This window comes from Schistocerca gregaria, chromosome 4 (assembly GCF_023897955.1).
Source record: "Schistocerca gregaria isolate iqSchGreg1 chromosome 4, iqSchGreg1.2, whole genome shotgun sequence".
NCBI lineage: Eukaryota > Metazoa > Arthropoda > Insecta > Orthoptera > Acrididae > Schistocerca > Schistocerca gregaria.
Window position 1 is genome coordinate 765918914 of NC_064923.1, and position 25123 is coordinate 765944036.

General features: G+C 42.7%; 1 protein-coding gene across 5 annotated transcripts in view; it reads left to right on the forward strand.

The window, feature by feature from the left end:
* Nucleotides 1-20020, forward strand: part of LOC126365817 (osmotic avoidance abnormal protein 3-like) — a 333344-nt gene extending 313324 nt beyond the window's left edge. For 2 of the 5 annotated variants that reach the window (XM_050008410.1, XM_050008411.1), the window contains exon 16: nucleotides 19166-19597. In XM_050008410.1, coding sequence (XP_049864367.1) covers nucleotides 19166-19294 — 129 coding nt within the window. In that variant the 3' untranslated portion in view covers nucleotides 19295-19597. Of the gene's footprint in view, nucleotides 1-19165 lie in introns of all 5 variants that reach the window. The other 3 variants (XM_050008409.1, XM_050008412.1, XM_050008413.1) reach the window with 3 other exon arrangements.
* The last annotated feature ends 5103 nt before the right edge of the window (nucleotides 20021-25123 follow it).

The following is a 25123-nucleotide window of genomic DNA, read 5'->3' on the forward strand; positions in this document are numbered from 1 at the left end:
AAATGTAGCTGAACCAAAGCTCTTCTCTAATTCTAGGCAGTGGGTTTTTCACTTGAAGCTGTGATCTATCTGTAGTCTCAAACATTTAACACTTTGTACTTCATCTATTTCATTGCTTGAAAAACTTACTTTTATAGTTTGTGGAGTTCTGTGAGAAGTACTGAACACTACGTACTGAGTCATGAAAAAATTCAATAATAGTCCATCTGCCTTGAACCATCTGATGATTTAGAATTGTTCATTGGCTGTCTTTCCTGTAAGGAGACTTATATTGTTGTTTTACTCCTATATTTGTATATCATCTGTACGAAATATAAAATTTGCATCTTAATGAAACTGCAAGTGGGCAACTACATGTGTTTACCTGAAATCACAGAGACCTAAAATCAAACCTTGTGGTACATTATGTCTGATTTGCTTCACATTCTCAGTGCCTAATAATATGGAGTTGATGTGGAACCAATACACACTGCATTCTGTCATTCAGAGAAAACAGAAACCATGAACCTGCTGTGCCTACTATTCCATAATCTTTTTACTTTTGCATTATGGTATCATGGTTCACACAGTAAAAACCCTTAGCTGACTAACTAAATATTTCTAATAATAGTAATATCTCACTTACTGAGTCGAGATTATCATCTCCCAAGGTAATTGTAGCCTTTTCAGTGGACAGTTAGCTTTGAAATATCAGCTACATTTATACTATGCTTTCCTGTACTAAGTGTGTATGAAGCCTATTGTACATTATCTTCATGACAGTTTTTGAAATTACTGGCAGTAATGAGACGTGGTAAATCTTTGTTAACATTTTGATTTCTTTTTGCTAGAAGTGGCTTGAGAACTCTACATTTAAAACTTTCTGGGAAAGCACCAATGCGAAAAGATTCATTACACAAGGTGCTCAACATATTATTAAGTTCAGTTCAAAAATATTTTATTATTTTAGTAATGATTTCATCATACCAGTTACTTTGGAATAAGGCTGGGCATCTCGGACATATTCTGAGTCGTGGTCACCTTTGTGCTCATACGGCAAAGACTACCAAATCCACCGGTCAGTCCCTCAACCGTTAGGGGTAAAACTCAATGGGACTTGGGGCAAGTAAGGCTAGCAACCTGCTTCCCCGATACTTTAAATATTATGCTGGCAACAATCAGAGCAAAATGCCTTGGACCTTTGGAGGTGACGGAGTCCCACCTCTAACTGACAAACCAGGGACTCCTAAGATACGACTTGGCAAACAAATGGTAATGAGATGGGGAGCTATTAATATCAATGGGGGCTACCCTGGGAAGAAGGTAAAGCTGGCAGAGGCTGCAAGTAAGATGGGGCTGGACGTTTTAGCTGTTAGTGACATTCGGGTAAGGGGTGAGAAAGAAGAGGAAGTGGGAGAATACAAGGTCTACCTGTCAGGAGTCAAAGCAGGAATAGCACAATGGGGTGTAGGGATTTACATCAGGAAAGAAATGGAACCCAGCGTAGTTGCAGTAAGGTATGTAAACGACGACTGATGTGGATAGAGTTGACAGTGTCTAGAAAGAAAATTAGGATTGTGTCAATATATTCACATTGTGAAGGGACAGATCAAGATAAGATGGATAGTTTTTATGAGGCACTCACTGATGTAGTTGTTAGAGTAAAGGACAAGGACAGTGTTCTGCTCATGGATGATTTTAGCGCCAGGATTGGAAATCGAACAGAAGGGTATGAAAAGGTTATGGGTAAATTTGGAGAGGGTATGGAGGCCAACAGGAACGGGAAACAACTCTTGGATTTCTGTGCCAGTATGGGCTTAGTAATCACAAATTCATTTTTTAAACATAAGAACACTCACCGGTATACTTGGGAAGGCAGGGGAACCAGATCTGTCATTGACTATATAATAACAGATCAGGAATTCAGGAAGGCTGTGAGAGACACACGTTTTCAGGGGATTCTTTGATGACACTGATCATTATTTAATCTGCAGTGAAATTGGGATTGTGAGGCCGAAAGTGCAGGTGATCAGGTCCATATGTAGGAGGATAAGAGTGGAGAAACTTCAGGATAAGGAAATCAGGCTCAAGTACATAACAGCAATCTCAGAAAGGTACGACTTAGTTGAATGTAGTCAATTACAGTCATTGGAAAAGGAATGGACAAGGTACAGGGATACAGTACTAGAAGTGGCTAAAGAATGTCTTGGAACAGTAGTGTGTAAAAGTAGGATGAAACAAACAGCTTGGTGGAATGACACAGTCAAGGCAGCCTGTAAAAGGAAAAAGAAGGCGTATCAAAAATGGCTACATACTAGAACTCAGGTAGACAGAGAAAGTTATGTTGAAGAAAGAAACAAAGTCAAACAGATAATTGCAGCATCCAAGAAGAAATCTTGGGAAGACTTTGGAAACAGGTTGGAGACTACGGGTCAAGCTGCTGGAAAACCATTCTGGAGTGTAATCAGCAGTCTTCGAAAGGGAGGTAAGAAGGAAATGACAAGTATTTTGGACAGGTCAGGAAAACTGCTGCTGAATCCTGTGGATGCCTTGGGCAGATGGAGGGAATATTTTGAAGAGTTGCTCAATGTAGGTAAAAATGCGATCAGCAATGTTTCAGATACGAGGTAGAATGGGATAGGAATGAGGATGGAAATAAAATCACATTTGAGGAAGTGGAGAAAATGGTCAATAGATTGCAGTGCAATAAAGCAGCTGGGGTGGATGAAATTAAGTCGGAACTCATCAAATACAGTGGAACGTCAGGTCTTAAATGGCTACACAGGATAATTGAAATGGCCTGGGAGTCGGGACAGGTTCGATCAGACTGGACAAAAGCAGTAACCACACCAATCTTTAAACATGGAAACAGAAAAGATTGTAACAACTACAGAGGTATCTCTTTAATCAGTGTTGTGGGTAAACTCTTCTCAGGTATTGTTGAAAGGAAAGTGCGAGTATTAGTTGAGGACCAATTGGATGAAAATCGGTGTGGGTTTAGGCCTCTTAGAGGTTGTCAGGACCAGATCTTTAGCTTACGGCAAATAATGGAGAAGTGTTATGAGTGGAACAGGGAACTGTATCTATGCTTTATAGATCTAGAAAATGCATATGACCGGGTTCCTAGGAGGAAGTTATTGTCTGTTCTACGAGATTATGGAATAGGAGGCAAACTTTTGCAAGCAATTAAAGGTCTTTACATGGATAGTCAGGCAGCAGTTAGAGTTGACGGTAAATTGAGTTCATGGTTCAGAGTAGTTTCAGGGGTAATACAAGGCTGCAACCTGTCTCCACTGTTGTTCATATTATTTATGGATCATATGTTGAAAACAATAGACTGGCTAGGTGAGATCAAGATATGTGAACACAAAATAAGCAGTCTTGCATCTGCGGATGACTTAGTTGTGATGGCAGATTCGATTGAAAGTTTGCAAAGTAATATTGCAGAGCTAGATCAGAAATGTAAGGACTATGGTATGAAGATTAGCATCTCCGAGATGAAAGTAATGTCAGTGGGAAAGAAATATAAACGGATTGAGTGCCAAATAGGAGGAACAAAGTTAGAACAGGTGGACAGGTTCAAGTACTTAGGATGCATATTCTCACAGGATGCAACATAGTGAAAGAACTGGAAGCGAGGTGTAGCAAAGCTAATGCAGTGAGTGCTCATCTACGATCTACTCTCTTCTGCAAGAAGGAAGTCAGTACCAAGACTAAGTTATCTGTGCACCGTTCAATCTTTCAACCAACTTTGTTGTATGGGAGCGAAAGCTGGGTGGATTCAGGTTACCTTATCAACAAGGTTGAGGTTACGGATATGAAAGTAGCTAGGATGATTGCAGGCACTAGTAGATGGGAACAATGGCAGGAGGGTGTCCACAATGAGGAAACAAAGAAAAACTGGGAATGAACTCTATAGATGTAGCAGTCAGGATGAACAGGCTTAGATGGTGGGGTCATGTTACACGCATGGGAGAAGCAAGGTTACCCAAGAGACTCATGGGTTCAGCAGTAGAGGGTAGGAGGAGTCGGGGCAGACCAAGGAGAAGGTACCTGGATTCGGTTAAGAAAGATTTTGAAGTAATAGGTTTAACATCAGAAGAGGTACCAATGTTGGCACTGAATAGGGGATCATGGAGGAATTTTATAAAGGGGCTATGCTCCAGACTGAACGCTGAAAGGCATAATCAGTCTTAAATGATGATGTAGTGGAGTAAAAGAGTGAAGTAAAGAACTTTCTATTTTTCAACTTACTAGAGTACCTCCCTGCAAACATTTCATATTGTCCTCCAAGTCTCGAGAGAAGTTGGTCTATCACGCATATACATTTGAGTGCATGTCTTCCTTGATACCCATCCCCCATCAAGAGAAATGGAGCTAGTGTCTACCTCCACTTAAAAATAGAAAGACCTCCTCGAGGCTCTCTAGTCTATTTGTTGTCTACATGTTGTTAATTGCTATAATTTCTATTGTCACCGCATTCTAATGTAAAATTATTTTAGCCCTAAGGGATGTTTCTTATGATGCATGTCTGTTGATCACACCCATATTATAGGGATCATTTTCTTTTCCACTCGATGTGTTTACTAAGAAAACAGCTGTTGGATGTGTAATCCCTAGAATTTTTTATGGACCTTCATAACTATGGAAAAACTTACTCATTTCATTGTGAACTGCGATGAAAGACTTCCATTAGCACCAAGTCATTGAATTTAAGATTAAGTCTAAGCAACATGTACTTTTATTTGTAAAACCAATAATTATGTAAGCACACTTAGCATAATGATAAAAATTTTTTAAAAGTCAAACGTCGACTTATTACTTACCAGAGAATGGAATCTTCACTCAGATATCAATTTCACGTAGATATATTTAATGTGAAGAATTGGTATGTGCACAGCACTAGCGATATTCTCAGAGAGCATGCTTTTCTATAATAAAGTCTTGTTAAATATTAAATCCTAGTCTAATAATTACAGGAATTAATATGCATTATGCAGGGACCCAAATTCCCCTTACCACTATTCTTTTCCTCCAGCAATAAACAAATAAATGTATAGATAATTTCATTGTCTCATTTAAATAGATAAGATTAAGTAAAGGACATCATAAAATCTTAACCATTATTGTAACTAAATAAATATGCATCTAATTCAGATACTTGTTTTTGAGAGGCCCATTGCATCAGACATGCCTTATGGAGTCCTCAGTATAAAACAACATAACCCCCACCACGAACTGGGCACCAGACACATATAAGATTGAGTCTGACTCTTTCATCGAACAGTACACTTGTTGCTACTCAGTACCAAGCATCTACATAAAATAGCATGCTTAAAATTATGCAGTATATGTGACTAATAAACCTTACATCTTCTACAGCTAATAGACTTCATAATAGTTTTATCCACCTACAAACTTTGCCAGAGAGATCCCATTGCAGAAGTCCAACACAAACTCCAATCCCTGCCCAAAGCCATAGGCCCTTCCCAGAACATCTCCCCTGAATCCGTTTCTCTCCCCACTCCTATGACACCTTGCACACCCATCTTCTGCATGCTCCACAAAATCCACAAACCCAACAATCCTGGACATCTCATTGTGGCTGTTTATTGTGTCCCCACTGAAGGAATTTCGGCACTCATTCACCAACACCTCTAACCAATTGCCCATAATCTAGCCTCCCATATCAAAGACACCAACCACTTCCTCCACCAACTCTCTACCATCCCTACCCTTTTACCTCCTGGATCCCTACTCATCACTGCTGATGTCACCTCCCTGTAAGCCAACATCACTCATGTCCACAGTCTTACCACTATTGAACACTACCTTTCCTAATGTCCTTCAGATTCCAAACCCCCAACCTAATTCCTCATACACGTCACCAACTTTATCCTAACCCATAACTACTTCACATTTGGAGGGAACGTATATAAACAAATCCACAGCACAGTTGCGGGCATGTGCATGGCACCTTCCTATGCTGACCTTTTTATGGGCCACCCAGTATTTCCTATTCATAGACTCCCAAAACACAAAATCCGTAGTCTGCTTCAGGTTCATTGATGATATGTTTATGAACTGGACCCAGGGTCAAGACACCTTATCTTCATTCCTTCGCAACCTCAACACCTTCTCTCCCATCTGCTTCAAGTGGTCCTATTCAACCCAGTACCACCTTCCCAGATGTTGACCTCCTCCTCTCTGATGGCTCCATCTGCACCTCCGTCCACATTAAACTTACCAACTGCCAACAGTACCTACATTTTGACAGCTGTCATCCCTTTCACTCCAAAAAATCCCTTCCATATAGCCTGGCTACCAAGGGACAGTGTATCTGCAGTGAGAAAAACTCCCTTGCTCAGTATGCTGAGGGTCTCATCAAGTCCTTCACAGATAGGCACTATCCCCCAGACCTATTTTGCAAACAGATCTCCCATGCCATTTACCCTCACAACCCCTGTCCTCCCATCACCACCAAAAACCAGCCACAAAGGAGGGTCCCCTTTGTCACTGAGTACCACCCTGGACAGGAACAACTGAACCACATCCTTCTATCATCATGCCCTGAAATGAGAGACATCCTACCCGAGAGACTTTCCACCCCTCCGAAAGTGGTATTCCATTGTCTGCCCAACCTCCACAACATCCTTGTCCATCCCTATGCCACTCCCAATATCAAAGCATTGCCACAAGGATCATTTCCCTGTGGAAGACCCAGGTACAAAACCTGCCCTATCCACCCACCCAGCACTTCCTATCCCAGCCCTGTCACAGGTTCATCAGGGGCTGGGCCACCTGTGAAAGCAGCCATGTCATTTACCAGTTCTGCTGCAATCATTGGACACCTTTTTATATTGGTATGGCTACCAACCAGCTATGCAACAGGATGAATGGCCACCACCAAGCTGTGCCCAAGAGCAAAGTAGGCCACCCTGTGGCATAACATGCAAGCACACTTGATTTCAATTGCTGCCTCACTACTCAAGCCATTTGGGTCCTTCCTTCGACCACCAGCTTTTCTGAACTCCACAGAGGGGAGTTATCCTTACAACACATTCTCCATTCCTGTAATTATCAGAGCCTCAACTGACAGTAACATACTTTCCCCACACCCAACAGTTTCCACCCCCTCTGTCCTATAATCTTCTCCCTATTCCTGTCTCTCACCCTGTCATATACCAATTCATTCATCTGTCTTTCACCATTCCTCTCATTTTTTGCTCCTTTCCCCCCCCCCCCTCCTGACACTGCACCTGTTGGCTGTCTAGTCCCTGCGTACTCCACTAGACAGAGTCCATCTCTCTCCCCGCCCACATGCTACTACCCCTTCCCCCATCCCCTTCATATCACTGCTTGAATGCCATATGATGTTGCGTTTCCGCCCGAGATGCCCGAGTTTGAGATCGTGTGTGCCAGAGGTGTGCATGCTTGTGTGCTGATTTGTTTGACTGATGGGGCTGCTAAGTACTATATCACCTACTCCACTTCCTTGATTTAAGCCCTTGTGAGTTCAAATCGATTTCTAAACTGAAGGAACACTTCACAGCATTTGCTTCAGAACTACTTCAAATTTGTAGGGCAATAGACCGTGATGCTCGAACTCTCAACACAACTGGCACTGCTAAGAGAATCCTATGACTTCCAGATCTCTGGCAACGGGTTATACACAATGCTGGTGTCTACTTTGAAGGTCAGTAAAACTTTGGAACACATGTCTATTTTGTAAAAGCTGTAAATAAATAGTTGCTACTATTAAAGTTCCAACCTTCATAGTGCACTCCCACAGACACACAAATGTTTGCTCAGTATCTGCTCCCTTAGTTTTAGTTAAGCCATTTCAAATTTTCTGGATTTCACTCCCTGTTCCACACTAAAGTGAGGTGTGTCTACAGGAGATTTGATTCTTTCCTGTACTTCATTATTGACTAGGTCAACTACACATTCCTCCAAAGTAACAAGTCTAGTGTCTAAAATTGCAGTTACATCTGAATCTTTGCTTTGTTCCGATGGTCTCAATCTCACCTGAGTGTGTGACATTTGTTTGTGTAATGTTTTAAATTCCCACTCATTAAAACCCTTTAATTGTTTAAATTGCTCTTACTTTCTTTCAGACTAAATCATGTTGTTTCAACACTTCTGAATTTATTTCATCTGGTAAGGTGGGAAGTTTCATCTATATCTCCTGCTTTTCCCTATGTGACTTAGATATATGCTGTTCTAGCGTATTGTTTGTTTGTTTTAATGTCATGTTTATTGTTTTTATTTTTTTTTTTGTATCATTACTTAACGGTTCACTAAATGTCTCAGATGACACTGGGACATCTGAATTAATTTTTCTTGTCAAGACTGGCATGCAACATCTACAATAATATGTGTCTAACTGAAAAAAAGGAAAAGAGCTTTTGGAAACCAGTCAAGTTGTACTGCATACAGGTCACCAAACTCTTGTTGCACATAGATGCCAACAGGAAGCTGAAACAGTGTGTAAGTCGATGCTTCACCGACTGTGACCGAGCTGTCGATACTGCCACCAATGTAGATCGATGTGCTGGAGCTGTGATCTGTGACTGCTACTCAAAGACCTCCGTAGTCTTAGGCAACGTCTTTTGACCCATTGACTAATCATTTTCTTCTCCATCATTTAGTAATTGTTCATTGTGTTCTAAAATCTCTTGAAAATTCTTGATTTGCAGTGCTAGAGGTTGATTTATGCACTTCAGCATAATTTTGGCTGTTGATCTTCATTACTGTTGACAGGAGATATCTGCTCCCACAAATCTGTGTACTCAAAATTCAGCAATTATATTTAGAATTTCAAATTTATATTTATTATTATTATACTTCATAAATTTTATTTAATACCAGCCACATTTGTTTTGTGTCCTGTCATGGTTACCACACGCATTGTTCTGCTGATTCTTTACCGTGGTATCAGATGGTGAAGTAAAGTCTGATTGAGAGCCAAGATTTCCTGTTATTTAACCTTGCTCACCTTATTATTTCAGCACACTTGCCAACCTCTTCCAATCATACATATTTTCTTGAAATGTTATTGCTACTGCTGGAAGTTAAGAGTACAAATCCAACACCAAAGTCTCAAAATAAATTTGAGGCTTCTCCTTAACAGCATCTCATATATTGTACTGTAAATAAGAATAGCTGTGCATTTCTTGTCAACCAAAAAGCTTCCAAATTCTTTATTTGTGGTGCTAGCTATTGATTTATGCTCTGAAGCATAATTTTAGCTGTCTGTCTTCATTACTATTGACAACAGATATCAATTCCCTCAAATCTACATACTCAAAATTCACCAATTCTCTTCTTTTTACTATTATTGTGCTTTGAGAATTTTATTTGCTTCCAAATATATTTGTTCTGGGTCCTGTCATAGTTTACACATGCAGTGGTTCTTTACCATGATAGGGGCTAGTGAAGTAAAGTCTGATTGCTAGTCAAGACTCCCTTTATTTAATCTTACTAACCTTATTATTTCAGCACACTCGCCAACCTCTTCTGACTGAATTTCTTTTCTCTAAGTGATCAAAATAAATGTGAGGCACCCCATTAACAGCATCTCATATATTGTATTCTTATTTGGAATAATTATGCATTACAAATTTGTTGTATTTTACAGAACATCACAGAAACATTGATAAGGGCAAAGTCCAAAAACGTTCTGTCTCCAATAACAGACGTCACTTGAATGTATCTCCATCATAAGTTTTCTCATGTACCAGTGACATCATAGGCATTGTCACTCTTCCTCTGTGGCATACACCATATCTTCAAGACAGGAACCAATGTCACAGAATAAAATGCCCAACCAGTAGATACTGTGAACATTGTATGATGTTTAGCATCATCTCAGTATATAGATACCCTGCACCCATCGATCTCATGATACATGCATATAAATAAAAGATACATCCAAACAGTAGATTATCTAATACATTGTGAAAATTAACTTTTTTATAGTGGCAGTCATCATTTGTTAGGTAAAAAATGCTTGTGCAACACTTCACTTCATCAAAGTAATATGTTACACAACATTTGACATAGCTTGAGAATGTCAGGATTATAGTAATTGACCACAGACTTGTCCGGTTCTCACGTGCAGTTGACAAACTGAATGTTATTTATTTTGATGTCCTACATTTTTAGAACTGTTGTGTTCACACAGGGTTCACAAGGAAATTTCAATTTGCAGATTTATTCCCTTTCCTGCAAGTCTTGCAATGACTGTGTATGTAACGATTCTTTACCAGTTGGTGCAATTGCTTATCATGCTTTGCTAGACTGCAATGCATCACTTGCTCAATGTACACATTTTCTGCAGCTGTATACAAGTCAGGAGTACCTTTAATTCAGATCAAAATGTGAGCATGCACAAAGCCTCTCATTTGAAACTCAAAACAGGTGAAGTAGTCTGACAGATTTTTTTCAATACATTTTTCTATAAAATTACATCATTTAATTGGTCTGAAAAGTGATGATAAAAATACTGTGTAATATGAACAGGATATTGATCTAGTAAAGCCGTCCTTTCATGGAATGCTATACTCTCATGGGTTTTGTTGTTCGCAGTGTATTCCAGAACCAACAGATTGCTTATCAGTTTAGGGCATAAAATGTAATTAGAGCTGAAAGCGAGGAACCAGAAAGGATGTCCTAACTTGTTAACCATTTCAATGAGATTACTTGACACGCAACTCTAGTAACATGCATAAGAACACATATTCTTGAAATATAAGCTAGATGTGCGAGCTTCATGATGTTTGATGGTCCAGATCTTGGAGTGACAATTTTGCTCAAGACATTGATACTGGCATTCATACACTCTTCCTCGTCTCTTCTGTGAGCATAAAAAATAATTTTGATGACCCAAACAATTGAAACTCCAGTTGCAATATTGACAATATAAGGAACTGATAGACTGCTACTCGCCATAAAGATGACACCTTGAGTTGCAGACAGGGACAACAAAAAGTCAGTTAAACATGTAGCTTTCAGTGAAAATCTTCTTCAGAAAAAGGAACACACGAATTCGAGCACACTTTGCACAATCATGAGCACCACATCCAGCAGCTCAAACCTGAATGTAACTGTCACGTAGAATGGAAACAGCAGTCTCCTGCATTACCTTTCCCAAAGCCCTTCAGACTTGAAAGCCACTACCTCATTGCTGCCACACCTTACTAACTTTATCCTAATTCACAACTACTTCTCCTTTAAAGGGAAGGTACACAACCAAATATGTGGCACAGCCATGGGCACTGGCATGGCAGCCTTCTATGCCAACCTGTTTATGGGCCATCTAGAGGAAATCTTCCTAGCCTGCCAAAATGTCAAATCCCTGATCTGGTTCAGGTTCATTGATGATACCTTCATGATCTGGGCTCAGGGCCAAGACACCCTACTCTCATTCCTTCACAACCTCAACACTTTCTCTCCCTGGTCCTCCTCAACCCAACATACCACCTTCCTGGACATTGACCTCCTGCTCTCTGTAGTCTCCACCCACTCTTGTGTCCACATTAAACCCATAAACTACCAACAGTACCTATTTGACAGCTGTCATTCCTTCCACACCAAAAAATCCCTCCCATACAGCTGAGCCACCTGGGAATGTTGCATCTTTGACAAGAAATTCCTTGCCCAGTATGCTGGGAGTCTCACCAAAGTCTTCACAGACAGATACTATCCATTATCCTGCAAACAGATCTCCAGTGCCATTTACACACATCCCACTATCATCCAACCACCCCCCAATAACCACCTACAAAGAAATGCCCCCTTTGTCACCCAATACCACCCCGGACTGGAACAGTTGAACCACATCCATTACCTGTCATCGTGCACTGAAATGAGGGACGTCCTATCTAAGATTTTTCCCACTCCTCCCTAAAGTGGTGTTCCGTCTTCCATCCAACTTGCACATCATCCTAGTCCACCTCTATACTGCTCCCAGTCCCAATACCTTGCCACTTGCCAAAGGGATCATACTCCTGTGGAAGATCCCGATATAATACCTGCTCTATCCATGCACCCAGTACTTCCTATTCCAGTCCTGTTATGGGTTTATCCTACACCATCACAGGCCAGCCACCTGTGAAAGCAGCTATGTCGTATTCCACTTCCACTTCTGCTGCAATCAGTGCAAAGCTTTTTCTATTGAAATGACTACCAACCAGCTGTCCTCCAGGATGAATAGCTGATGCCAAACTGTGGCCACGACCAAAGTTAACCATCTTGTGACACAACATGCAGTTGAACATAAAATGCTTGATTTCACTGGCTGGTTCACTACCCAAGCCATCTGGATCCTCCCCTCTACAGCTCACTTTTCAGAAATGCACAGATGGGAGTTATTCTTATTACACGTTCTCTGCACGTGAAATTATCATGGCCTTAACCTATGGTAAAACCTACTGTCTTCACATCCTCAACCCAACAGTTACCACTCCCTCTGCCCTATCAATTCCTCCCCATTCTTGTTCCCTCACCCTCGTTGTGTGGTGCTCCTGTTTCCCACTCTTCTTCACTCCCTGACACACCACACTGAGCCCACAGCTGGTCAAACAGGTTACACTTGAACTGGCAGCCCTGGTCCATTGCCCAGGATGAAGGACAGTCAAATTGGAAGAGCTACATGTTGATGAATGCACTGACAATGGTGTCAGCCGTGATGTCCTCCAGAGGAACTACCTCAACTTATGGAGTGGAGGAGGGAGCGGACCCACAGGATTGACATGGATGTGCCTTGGCCTGCCAAGGGGGATGGTAAAGGTGTAGGAGGAAATGAGGCATGCATGCCAATCTTGCTACATTAGTAGTAAGTGGTGCATTATGTCACTCACATGTGGCAGTCATGCTTCACTCCCAGCTAGTCGGTTGCCAGTGTAAGGGTTGCTCTTATGCCCAGATATGCCTAGCTGTGTAAGGCATTGAATATGACACCTCACAGTTTGGTCAGGATGACTGAACAGACCCTGCCTGACAATGTGTCACAGAACACCAGTGTCATCACTCCAGGAAAGTTGTGCATTACAAGCACAAGTGAACTCAATCGGTTGGTAAGATGTGTTAGCAGCCTGCCAGCATTTGGGTCTTTAAGGCTGATTGGTGCGGTGTGCCAACCACCACGTTCTCTGGCCCACAGATGTATCGTGTGTCTGGTCTGTGGATTACTGGCAGATGATTCGAGGTGGCAAAACCTGGGGGGGGGGGGGGGGGGGGGGGGGGGGATTCTGAGGTATGATGTGAATGGTGTCAGAAGAGGTTTATGGTCCAGGTATACAGTGAAGGAACATCCTTTGATATCATTACAGAGGAATTTGATCACCTCATAAACTGCTAAAAGTTCTCTATCAAATGCCAACCACTTGCACTGAGACATTGTCAGTTTTTTCGAGTAGAAGAAGAGTGGTTTCAAAGTGTCACCCACGTGCCGTTGTAGCACGTTACCAATGGCCAAGTCCCTGGCAACTGCCATGAGGTACACATGTGCTTCTCTGATGAGGTGGGCAAAGGTAATGGCTTTGAAAGTGTGGTCTTCAGATTGTTGAATGTGTTAATAATGTTGTTTGTCTAAGGGATATGCCATTTGCCTCATATGTTCTTCCTGGGCATGTCAATCAAAGATATCTGTATGGAAGCTGCATGGGGAAGGTGTCAGTGATAAAAATTAATCATACCTATAATGCGTCTTAGTTCAAAATAATCTTCTGAGAGAGGCAGGTTGAGAATAAGGTCGGCCTGGTCCAAAGTGGGGTGCACACCATCAGACGATACGGTATGACCCAGAAAAGCATTGGTAGCGGTACTAAATTGTGACTTTCCATGACGCGAACTTGTTCGAGGTCCTGCTGATGCTTGCTGACAGATGATGAGAACACAAGAATATCATTGGGGTAAGCATAGACAAATGGAAAGTTAAACAAAACTGAGTTGCTAAAAGGTTGCCCCATCTGGGCAGTATTTTTAATTTAGTACTGTGAGGCATGAATTGGTACTCAAAGAGTCCAAACAGTATAATGATAGCAGTCTTAGGTATGTCAGGTTGGTACATTGAAATTTGGTGGTACCCCTTATGGCAGTCGAGAATTGTAAACGCTTGGGCACCATGTAGCAACTAAGTGAGGTTCTGGATGTGGGGAATAGGGTAGTTATCAATGATCATGCTAGAATTTAGGGTTCTGTAATCACAGCACATTCAGAATGTACCATCTTTCTTTAACACCAGGTGTACTGATGATTACCAGTTGCTGTGTGAGTGCCCTAGGACACCCACATTGAATCTTTGACAATGTCTTTAGTGCAGTTTAGCATGAATGCAATAAGGCACCCAGCCTTGTGTTGAACTGGAGCCCCCTTCATGGTAATTACATTATGGCAGGTGCCACAGGTGATGGTGCCTAAGCGGCAGGTGAGGCAGGAGGGGACAGCTGGTGGTGTGAGCTGTGAGTTGCTGGTAGCCGATGAGACCTAGCATTGATGGGAGCTGGATCGTTGGAAGGTAGGTGTGGGTCCACCAGTAGTGCGAGTGATGTGTCAGCTGATATCAGGAGATACCAGGTGAGGTGCACTGCGACGGTGGGTGGTGGGTGTGGCGGCACGCTGATAGCAAGGATGATGTTGCCATTACTATGCATGTCACGTGGAAGCAGGTGTGGTTGCTGGGCATTTTGTAGTGGCATCACTGTAGTTGCTGCAGACAGAGGCAGCAGTGTGTCGATCTGTGTTGCAGTCGTCAGTCCATGATCATGCTCAGAAGCCTGTGCATCAGTAGAGAGGTGACAGAAGTCTGTCAAAACACATGACAGTTCATGGGACATCTCCGTGATGCATGAGAACAGCTCCAAGTTTAGTGCACGGAGGGCTGCTGCCTGAGAGCACTCATGTGAGAGCTCAGAGAGCATGGTCACAACCTGAGAGGCCAGTTATGTCCATTCTGTGAGGCCAAAGGAACAGGCACTGGGTGTGCCACATGGCTGTCGTCACAGGACATCAAAGCACTTGAAGAGTGGCGAAGTGCAGCTGCTTGAAGGTCAGATGAGAGGTCACAGTAGTGGAAGAACTCCAATTCTATGATGGGTTCATTGATTTCTGAAACATAAAAAGTCCATGGAGAAAGTGTATTGTGGGTAGTACAGAGTGATAAGCTAATGGAGCTGTGAATAGCAATATGTGACCTGGCAGCAAGACATAATGAAGGAAGAGAGGGATCAATAGGCATTGAAGTGGCAGAGATGATGTTGACATCCGCTCCCTTGTCCATGAGGAAGCGGAGGCTGGATGCAATGTCATGCACATAGAGATGGTGATCATGTTCCTCAGGCAGACACTGTGTGACCTGGGCTGGTAGGTGCTGTGTGACATTCAGGCAGCACGTGTGTGCCCGCCCTTGACTTTTGGGTGACTGCATGGAGGCCTGCAGTTGCAAGCAGCAGTGCCAAACATTGTGGGTAACCAGCAGTGCAAGTAAGTAGGGGGGAGGGGATGGAGGCAGTGTCAATGGATGGGCCAGGTCATTGTTGAGTTCTCGAGGGCCAGGTCATTGCTGAGTGCTCGAGGGCTATTTGGCTGTGTTTTTGTTGAAGTTGTTGTGCGTCGGGTTGTTGACACTGGCAGTGTAGGCTGAAGGCCGCCAGCTGGCAGCAGCACAGCAACAGTGGAAAACTGGCACAAGCAGGCACAGCTGTGGGCATGTGAGGGAGGGAGCAAAGGGAAGGGTGCTGCCCCCACCACTCCAGTCAGGGACAGTACCCGAAGCATGCACTGGGAGTGGTGAATGATAGTGAATGCTTGGTCAGCAAAATGGAGGCATGACTGAAAGTAATTGAAGCTGTAGCTTGTAGAAGTCTGATAAGCCAAAGGGTCCAGAGAGCGACATCAGGCATAACTTCACTGTCGATTTGGGAGCGAAGGTGCTGCCAGAGCTGAGATGATGTGTGCTCACATAGAAGTTCATCATGAATAGAGTGGTGTATGGGCTCTGTAGGAGGACAAAAGAAATTTTTAGCAAGTGTATATTTGCAGTCATTATGTGGCGAAGCAGTAGATCACTGATGAGGTCGATGTGCTCGTATAGATGACTGATTATGCAAATGAACCTTGTGCTACCTGAGGTACCAAAGAAATTGAGGATATTGTCCATTAGGGCAAACTATGTCTTAGTATTGGCTTTTTGCACTGCTGGGAGCTTGGGAAACCTCAGAGGGGTAGTATTACAAGTGAGCGATGAAGCAGCTGATGTGCACTGAGGCAGGGAAGTTGTACCATCCTGTGGTGTGAAATCACGATTGAGCAGTGCAAGGTTCATTATCAGACCAGTGACTGAAGCAGTGGAACCCTTTCCTGGCTTGTAGTTGGATGTATGTAGATGTCTGCTAATGTCTGGCACAGATGCAGTCGAACAGGTGCACCGGTGACAGGGGGGTCGGAAGGGTGGCGCAGACAGAACAGACGCAGGCAGAGCAGGGATGCCGTAGTCCATAACAGCAGGACCAGGTGTGTGGGTAGCAGCTGTGAGCTGAGCAGGCACAGATGAGGTAGTGGCACTGTAGTCAGAGGCAGCAGCCACAAACAATGGTCCATAGCAGCAGGAGTTGGGGTGAACAAGGCAGGTGTGAAGAATGCTGCCGCACTGTGGTCTGGTGCATCTGAAGTAGGTGTGAGCAGAGTATGGGTGCCATACGTCACTGAAACAGGAGTCGGCATGGAAGGCACATGAGCAAAGGCATCCAGTGTGGCAGAAATGACCAGTGTCACCGAAAATTCATATGAGTGGGAGATGAGGTGTGCAGAAAGCACAAAAGGGAAGGCATCTGTCACAGCAGAAGTGACCAGCATCGCCAAAAATCCATTTTGGTGGAAGCTGAGATGTGTGGAGATGCAGGTGTCTGAAGCAGCTTAGGTGATTGGCGTTGCTGCTAAAGCAGGCAGCAGAGCCAATGCAGAAAGGACGAAATGTGAGCCTGGTGAACATGCAGGCAAGCCAACATGGCAGAAGCAACCGTCATTGCCAAGTATGCATGCAAAAATGAAACTGTGTGACTGGGGCCCATCAAAGCAGGTGGGGGAGGGGGAGCGGGGAGGGGGGCATGTGTCATCGATGCAAACTGTGAGAACACTACAGAATGAGGAGCTGAGTGGAATAAGGATGCATGCTGTGGACTCATCGAATGGGTCATGTAACTCCAACCTTGTCCGTGGGCTGATGAGGTGGTGTGGAACAGTGTGGCAACGTCCTTTACAGGGACAAGGTCGGTGAGCAGGCTGCTGGGTGTGGCATGCAGGGCAACAGGCGAGGGCAGGCATATTATATTGGGTGAGGGTACATTAGTGGTGCCGGAAACCTGTGAAAAGAAGTCACATAGTTTGAAATGTGGTGCTACAGAAGAATGTTGAAGATTATATGGATAGATAACATAACTAATGAGGAGGTATTGAATAGAATTGGGGAGAAGAGAAATTTGTGGCATAACTTGACTAGAAAAAGGGATCGGTTTGTAGGACATATTCTAAGGCATCAAGGGATCACCAATTTAGTATTGGAGGGCAGCGTGGAGGGTAAAAATTGTAGAGGGAGACTAAGAGATGAATACACTATACAAATTCAGAAGGATGTAAGTTGTAGTAGTTACTGGGAGATGAAGAAGCTTGTACAGGATAGAGTAGCATGGAGAGTTGCATCAAACCAGTCTCTGGCCTGAAGACCACAACAACAACAGTTCCACCTTGGCCATAAGTGATTACCTAGGTACAATAGCAGATTCATAGTCAAACTTCACTGAAGATTCGGAGAAGTCTGAGTGAGAAGGAATAATATGGTCCATGTTGTTGGTGAACAATAAGAACCAAAGCACATGAAACAAGGGTGATAAACACTCACAGTTTTTTGATGTTTCTAACAATTTTCAGGTCACCACTCTGGTTATTGATGCAGTTAAGGTAACATACGTCACTAACACACATATCAATGGAAATACATTCATTAAACATTGAATAACCAGACACAATACAGCAGGAAACAGGAGTGTTACAGCATGTGAGAAAGCCGACATCGGATAATCGAAAGAAAGTCATTCACAGATAAAACACACTTTGCACTTATTGATAGTCACCATGAGGTATACAGCAGTAAACATTTTTGACCAAATACCCAGTGATGTAAATAATTTAATGAACAGTAAAATTAACTTCAAAAACTATCTGAAATCATATCTGCATGACAACTTCTTCTATTCAGTAGAAGATTTTCTGATTGTGTTGTGATACGATTGTGTACATTTTTACAATTAAGAGAGAGAGAAAGAGATATTGAAAATATTGCTATAAGCAGGTAAAAAAAAATAATAATAGTGTAAATCATGTAAATGGTCTGCATTCTATGTCATAAGCTATAAGTTATAGAAACTTTAATACAGGGTGTACATTAAGTCCATGAACACTTTCAATTATTTATTGCACAGGAACTAAACATTGTACAGACATCATACATATTGTATTTTGAAGAGAGACTCTGAAAGTTAAAAGAAAAAAAAGAAAACAGAAAAGACATTTGATATGTGAACCATGAGTGACCCGGCAGACACCAATACGGTAATCAAATTCTTGCCATACCCGCCCCAGCATGGCATCGTCGATTGTGGCAGTCACTTCCCATATTCTCTCCTGGAGCTCTGCTACATCACGTGGTACATACACCAGATCTTTAATGTGTACCCACAGAAAAAAGTCACACAGAGTGAGATCTGGTGATCAGGGAAGCCATTTGAACTCCAACACACAGAAAGTTCACTCCGCACCTCAACTCGTCATGTTTATGATTAGCGCTGACTATCAGCATATTACCAAAATACAGTGTGGCAGTATACAAAAAAAACCTTTTGGGCTTTCTCTTCAAAATGACATATGTATGATAGCTGTACAATGTTTGGTTCTTGTGCAATAAATAACTGAAAGTGTTCCCAGACTTTATGTACACCCTGTATACAATTCCTTGCCTTCTACAAGTAGTTCTGCACAGAATACAGTACCAGTTGGTATAGTAAAACTGTAACCACAAACATTAAATTTGTATGTAAGTCTTATTCATTTTGTTAAAAACTGAACATTTCAAATCCAAAGTGATACAGCGACCTATGAAATATTTAGATCCTCTTATTTTAATTTACAGAAACTGCGAAGAAGTGAAGAGGAAAACATTGCTGGGAATTATTTTAAATCTAGTCGAACACTGGAGCTTCTAAATAAGCTGAAGCAAAGAGGATGGTCATATCCCAACAAAGGAAGCTCTAATTACTGACTTTCTCAACTGGTGCTTACTTTACACAAAGGAAAAAGAAAGGAATTATTTTAAGAAAATATTCAAAAGTCTAGTAGCACTTTCATTTTTTCTCTCTCCTTTCTCCCCCCTCCCCCCCCCCCCCCCCCCTCTCTCTCTCTCTCTCTCTCTCTCTCTCTCTCTCTCTCTCTCTCACACACATACACACTAGCTGTGCTGCTATAATAAGCATCTCCTTATATACATAACCAAAATACAAAAATTATAGATACTGAGTTGGATTTTGAAACTTTTCAAAATAAATGCAGAATATATTCTATGCAACGTTCTGATATTTTGGCCTACAACAGCAGCATCTCTTAATTTCAAAAATAGAACAGTTCTGGTGGGACATTAGTATACCTTTCCACTACTATGTTGTGTACATAATTGCTGCCCTACATTGATACGTCCTATGCTATGCCATGATATTTTGATGTTCAGTGGCAGAGGTCATTAATATCTAAAATATGCCAATTCTGTGAGAGTGAATGTTTCTTAAAGTGGTCTGCACACAGTCTCTATGTTGACATTCTAGCTTGCAAGAGATTGTATTGATATTTCTTAAAATTCTGTTGCAAACCATGCTCTGTTGTAACTTCATATAATTCTGCAGTTTAACAGAATATTAAAGCTAGGGGGTCTGTGGCTAATTTCCATAATGGGACATTAAAATCTGACCTTTCTTCATGAGAGAAGGCTATTTTAGAACTGTTGATCATTAATGTTGTGTGAATAAATAAGAAATGTGGAAAGACATTAGTAGTTAACAAAGATGAAAAGGAAATGATCAGAACTTTCATGAGCACCCAACAGTAGACACTCAGACATGGGGTGCAGAATAAGGAGGATCTAAAGCACAAGTTCAGAGGTGTTGTAGGCTGTAAGCAAGATAAATTTAGTACCATGGGTGACAGTGACGCATAAAAAGTCTCTTATGAAAGCAAAGACAACAGCACAGCAGGTTCAATGGAAAGCTAAATTATCGTTGGCAAATACAAGATAAACAATGTTGAAAAAGCTTTTGAATAGCAACATAAGAATTGTTCAATGAATTTAAAAACAAATTACATATCAATGTGGAATGTAACAATATTATGAAAAGGAAAGTTGCTACACACACACACACACACACACACACACACACACACACACACACACACAAAAACACAACTCTCACACACAACTGCATTCTCGGGCAACTGTAGCCATTTTTCACTAAGGCCATATGGGCTGAAAGCTTCCTTTTTGACAGTCTTTTTGTTGTGCCTATCTGCAACCCAGCATCTCCACTGTATAGTGAGTGGCAACTTTCTTTTTCAGAATATTGTTACATTCCATCCTGGGTTGTCCATTGTTTGAAAATTAATTTCAGATGCAGGTAGCAAACAAGCAGACATTGAACGAGTTATAAATAAATGGAATTTTAAAGCACAAATGTGACACTCAAATAATGTCAAATAAAGGTAAATTCAATTTTTGAAACAGAGTGATGGAGAAACACAGGCAATCCAGAGTACCGAGAGCAACTTCAACATCTGAGTACACGTAGTAATCAAGTAATGAGTACCTTACCTGCAAGGGCAGAACAGACGGTATTAGAAAATAAGCAACACTCCAACACCTGTATCAGCAACTATGCCTCCTTAATGCAGGGTAAACTGGCTGCATTGACTTTAGGCCCAAATATTGCAGACCAATATGACTTTAATGATGACTGGCCACTCAGACAATTGTGCGCCCATAACCTCTTTGCACAGTGCACTGTATGTCACATGTGCCACTATTCCTCTCTTGCCCTGACTATGACTGACTAATTGCCAATGTGGTCAACAAGCTAACCAAGGAACTACAACCAAAGATTGTACTAAGGGACCAGCAAGGTGCCACCTGGCAATTAAATGGAGGTGGATTGTGCCAGTAGGTAAGGATGCAAAAAAGTGGAATGAGCCAATGCGGCTCAGCTAGTGGTGGAAGGAAGGATCCAGAAGTTCAGATTGGGGAACAACCAGTGTTATTATCAGCTTTATGCTGTGCAAATGGGTAAGCAAGTTTGTTCTTTGCAACAGTTTGGCAGTGGCCATTCATCTTGGTAGACAACTGTTTGATAGCCATACCGACATAAAAAGCTGTGTAGCATTTGCTGTAGAATTGGCATGTGATATGGCTGCTTTCACAAGTAGCCTGGTCTCTGATGGAGTAGGAAGACTGGAGTACGAAGTCTGGGTGAGTGGATTGGGCAGGTTTTCCATTTTGGTCTACCACAGGGCTGTGATCCCTGTGGCAAAGGGTTGGGAGTGGAAGGGGCATAGGGATGGACTAGGATATTGTCAAGGTTAGGTTGGTGATGGAACACCACTTTAGGAGGTGTGGGAAGGATCTTGGGTAGGATGTCCATCACTGAAGGGCACGATAAGAGATAATCAAAGCCACGACAAAGACTATGGTTTAATTGTTTCAGTCCAGGGTAATATTGGGTGATGAGAGGGGTGCTCCTTTTCAACAGATGCTTGGGGGTGGTGGGAGGATTAGAGGCATGTGAGAATATGACACTAGAAATCTGTTTGTGTACAAGGTATGGGAGGGGGTTGCGGCTGTCTGTGAAGGCCTTCATGAGAACTTCAGCAGCATACTGGGCAAGGGAGTTATTGTCATTTCAGATACATCTTCCATAGGTGGGTACAATATACTAGGTGGGGGGGTGGGGGGTGGGGGGTTTGGTGTGGAAGGGTTGGCAACTGTTGAAATGCAGGTAGTGTTTGTGATTAGAAGGTTTCATATGGAGAGAGGTTTCAATGGAGTCATCAGAGAAGTGGAGGTCAAAGTCCAGGAACGTGGTACATTGGATTGAGGAGAACCAGGTGAAGAGGGTGGGGGATATTTGAGATTGTGAAGGAATGAAGGTGAGGTGCCTTGGCCGTGAGTTCAGACCTTGAAGATACCGTCAATGTATCTGAACATGACTAGGGGCTGGAAATTTTTGGAGGCTAGGAAGGTTTCCTCTAGATGTTCCATAAACAGATTAGCCTAGAAGGGAGCCCTGCAGGTGCCCATGGTTATGCTATGGATTTGTTTGTATACTTTCCCTTCGAAAGAGAGTTCTGAGTGGAGATATAAGTGGAGAAATGTGTATGGAATGAGGTTGGTGATTTGGAGTCTGGAGGATGTTGAGAGAGGTAGTGTTCAATAGTAGCAAGGCTATGAGCAACGCGGATGTTGGTGTATAGAGAGGTGGCATCAACAGTGATGAGTAGTGCTCCAGGAGGTAAAGGGGAAAGGATGGTGGAGAATCGGTGAAGGAAGTGGTTAGCATCCCTGATCTGAGTGGCTAGGTTCAGGGCAACTGGTTGGAGGTGGGGGATCAACAAGAGTGCAAATTCTTTCACTAGGAGCAAAATGACCAGCTACAATGGGATGTTCACAGTTGGGGTAGGTTTGTGGATTTTGGGTGTCCGGGGACTGTTTGGGTGAGGAGGGAGGTGGACTCAGGGAAGACTTTCTAGGATGGGCTTACGGATTTCAGTGTGAATTGGGCATTGTCTTGGACTTCTGGGACGAGATCACTATGGCATAGTTTGCAGGTGGAGTAGTCAGGGAGTTGGCAGTGACCTGTCATGTAGTCACTGTGACTCAAGTAGTACACCAGTACATATCTTGTACATAAGTGCAACAGATTTTGACAAAGCAAAAAATTTAAGGTATGAGAACACTTTTTGTTGATATACTGAGAACTGTGTATTGGAAACTGATGAATGCTTACTCATTTTGTTTAATTGAGACTATGTATGCTGCTCATTTAGGCAAACAGCAGTGTGACTTAATACCAGGACCATGGTTAGTACTACTAGGAGCATTACTCAATATGTCCATTTGCTCTGATAGCTAGGCTTCTATTTCCACACAACCACTGCAGCAGACAACTATCATCTATACCGCCAACCTACATGTTGTAATGTTTGCTAATGCTTGCAATATTAATTCATGACTCTACAATGCACCAAACACTAGTTGTTACAAAATATGTCTTTTTATTCAGGTAACAAATTCTGTTGGCCTACAGAAATTTATTTTTAGTATCTTGTCAGGTTCAATGCTATCATGACTCAACAATAGCGAAATTAAAATCCATCGGCTGTTCACTCCTCTCCAAAACACTGGCTGTGTTCTAGGTCAGAAAATTCACAGCCCTTGGTTGCCAACTGTTAAGTTGGCTATTTTCACTGTCTTACCAATTTTGGTTTCTACATGGCATGACACATAACCCATAGTAAAATATTAATTGTTCCGTCCAGTACTTCAGATTAATCTGAGCTCTGAACACAATGTTTTGACCAACAATGCTGACAAGCAACTCTCAACTTCATGGAAAAAGTCAAGTCTAATAGATGCAGGAACAAAATGAAAAATAAAAGTTTCTTACTAATTTCACCTTTGAGAAATATTACAATAGGCAGGAAGCTACCTGGCAATGTCTTAGGGATCTGTGCTACAAGGAGATTTCCAGTCAGATGACTTTCTAACTACAAAGAATCTGGAACAGCATAATTTCTGACAATAGAATTAACAGCCTCAATTCCTTTACACTTAACTGACTCTTCCACTCTTGAAACTCGTTATTGGAACACACAAGCTTAACTGCTATTTTTTTCTCACTCATTGTCTGAATAAACTTATGTTCATGTATCAGAATGTTAGAGGACTAAAAAACAAAGTTAATGAATATCTAGTATCTTTACATGATCTACAGTGTCAAAAGGGAGGTCATGTAACGTGTGTCCGAACATCATGTACACTCCTGGAAATTGAAATAAGAACACCGTGAACTCATTGTCCCAGGAAGGGGAAACTTTATTGACACATTCCTGGGGTCAGATATATCACATGATCACACTGACAGAACCACAGGCACATAGACACAGGCAACAGAGCATGCACAATGTCGGCACTAGTACAGTGTATATCCACCTTTCGCAGCAATGCAGGCTGCTATTCTCCCATGGAGACGATCGTAGAGATGCTGGATGTAGTCCTGTGGAACGGCTTGCCATGCCATTTCCACCTGGCGCCTCAGTTGGACCAGTGTTCGTGCTGGACGTGCAGACCGCGTGAGACGACGCTTCATCCAGTCCCAAATATGCTCAATGGGGGACAGATCCGGAGATCTTGCTGGCCAGGGTAGTTGATTACACCTTCTAGAGCACGTTGGGTGGCACGGGATACATGCGGACGTGCATTGTCCTGTTGGAACAGCAAGTTCCCTTGCCGGTCTAGGAATGGTAGAACGATGGGTTCGATGACGGTTTGGATGTACCGTGCACTATTCAGTGTCCCCTCGACGATCACCAGAGGTGTACGGCCAGTGTAGGAGATCGCTCCCCACACCATGATGCCGGGTGTTGGCCCTGTGTGCCTCGGTCGTATGCAGTCCTGATTGTGGCGCTCACCTGCACGGCGCCAAACACGCATACGACCATCATTGGCACCAAGGCAGAAGCGACTCTCATCGCTGAAGACGGCACGTCTCCATTCGTCCCTCCATTCACGCTTGTCGCGACACCACTGGAGGCAGGCTGCACGATGTTGGGGCGTGAGCGGAAGACGGCCTAACGGTGTGCGGGACCGTAGCCCAGCTTCATGGAGACGGTTGCGAATGGTCCTCGCCGATACCCCAGGAGCAACAGTGTCCCTAATTCGCTGGGAAGTGGCGGTGCGGTCCCATACGGCACTGCGTAGGATCCTACGGTCTTGGCGTGCATCTGTGCGCCGCTGCGGTACGTCCACCCGGCCTCCCGCATGCCCACTATATGCCCT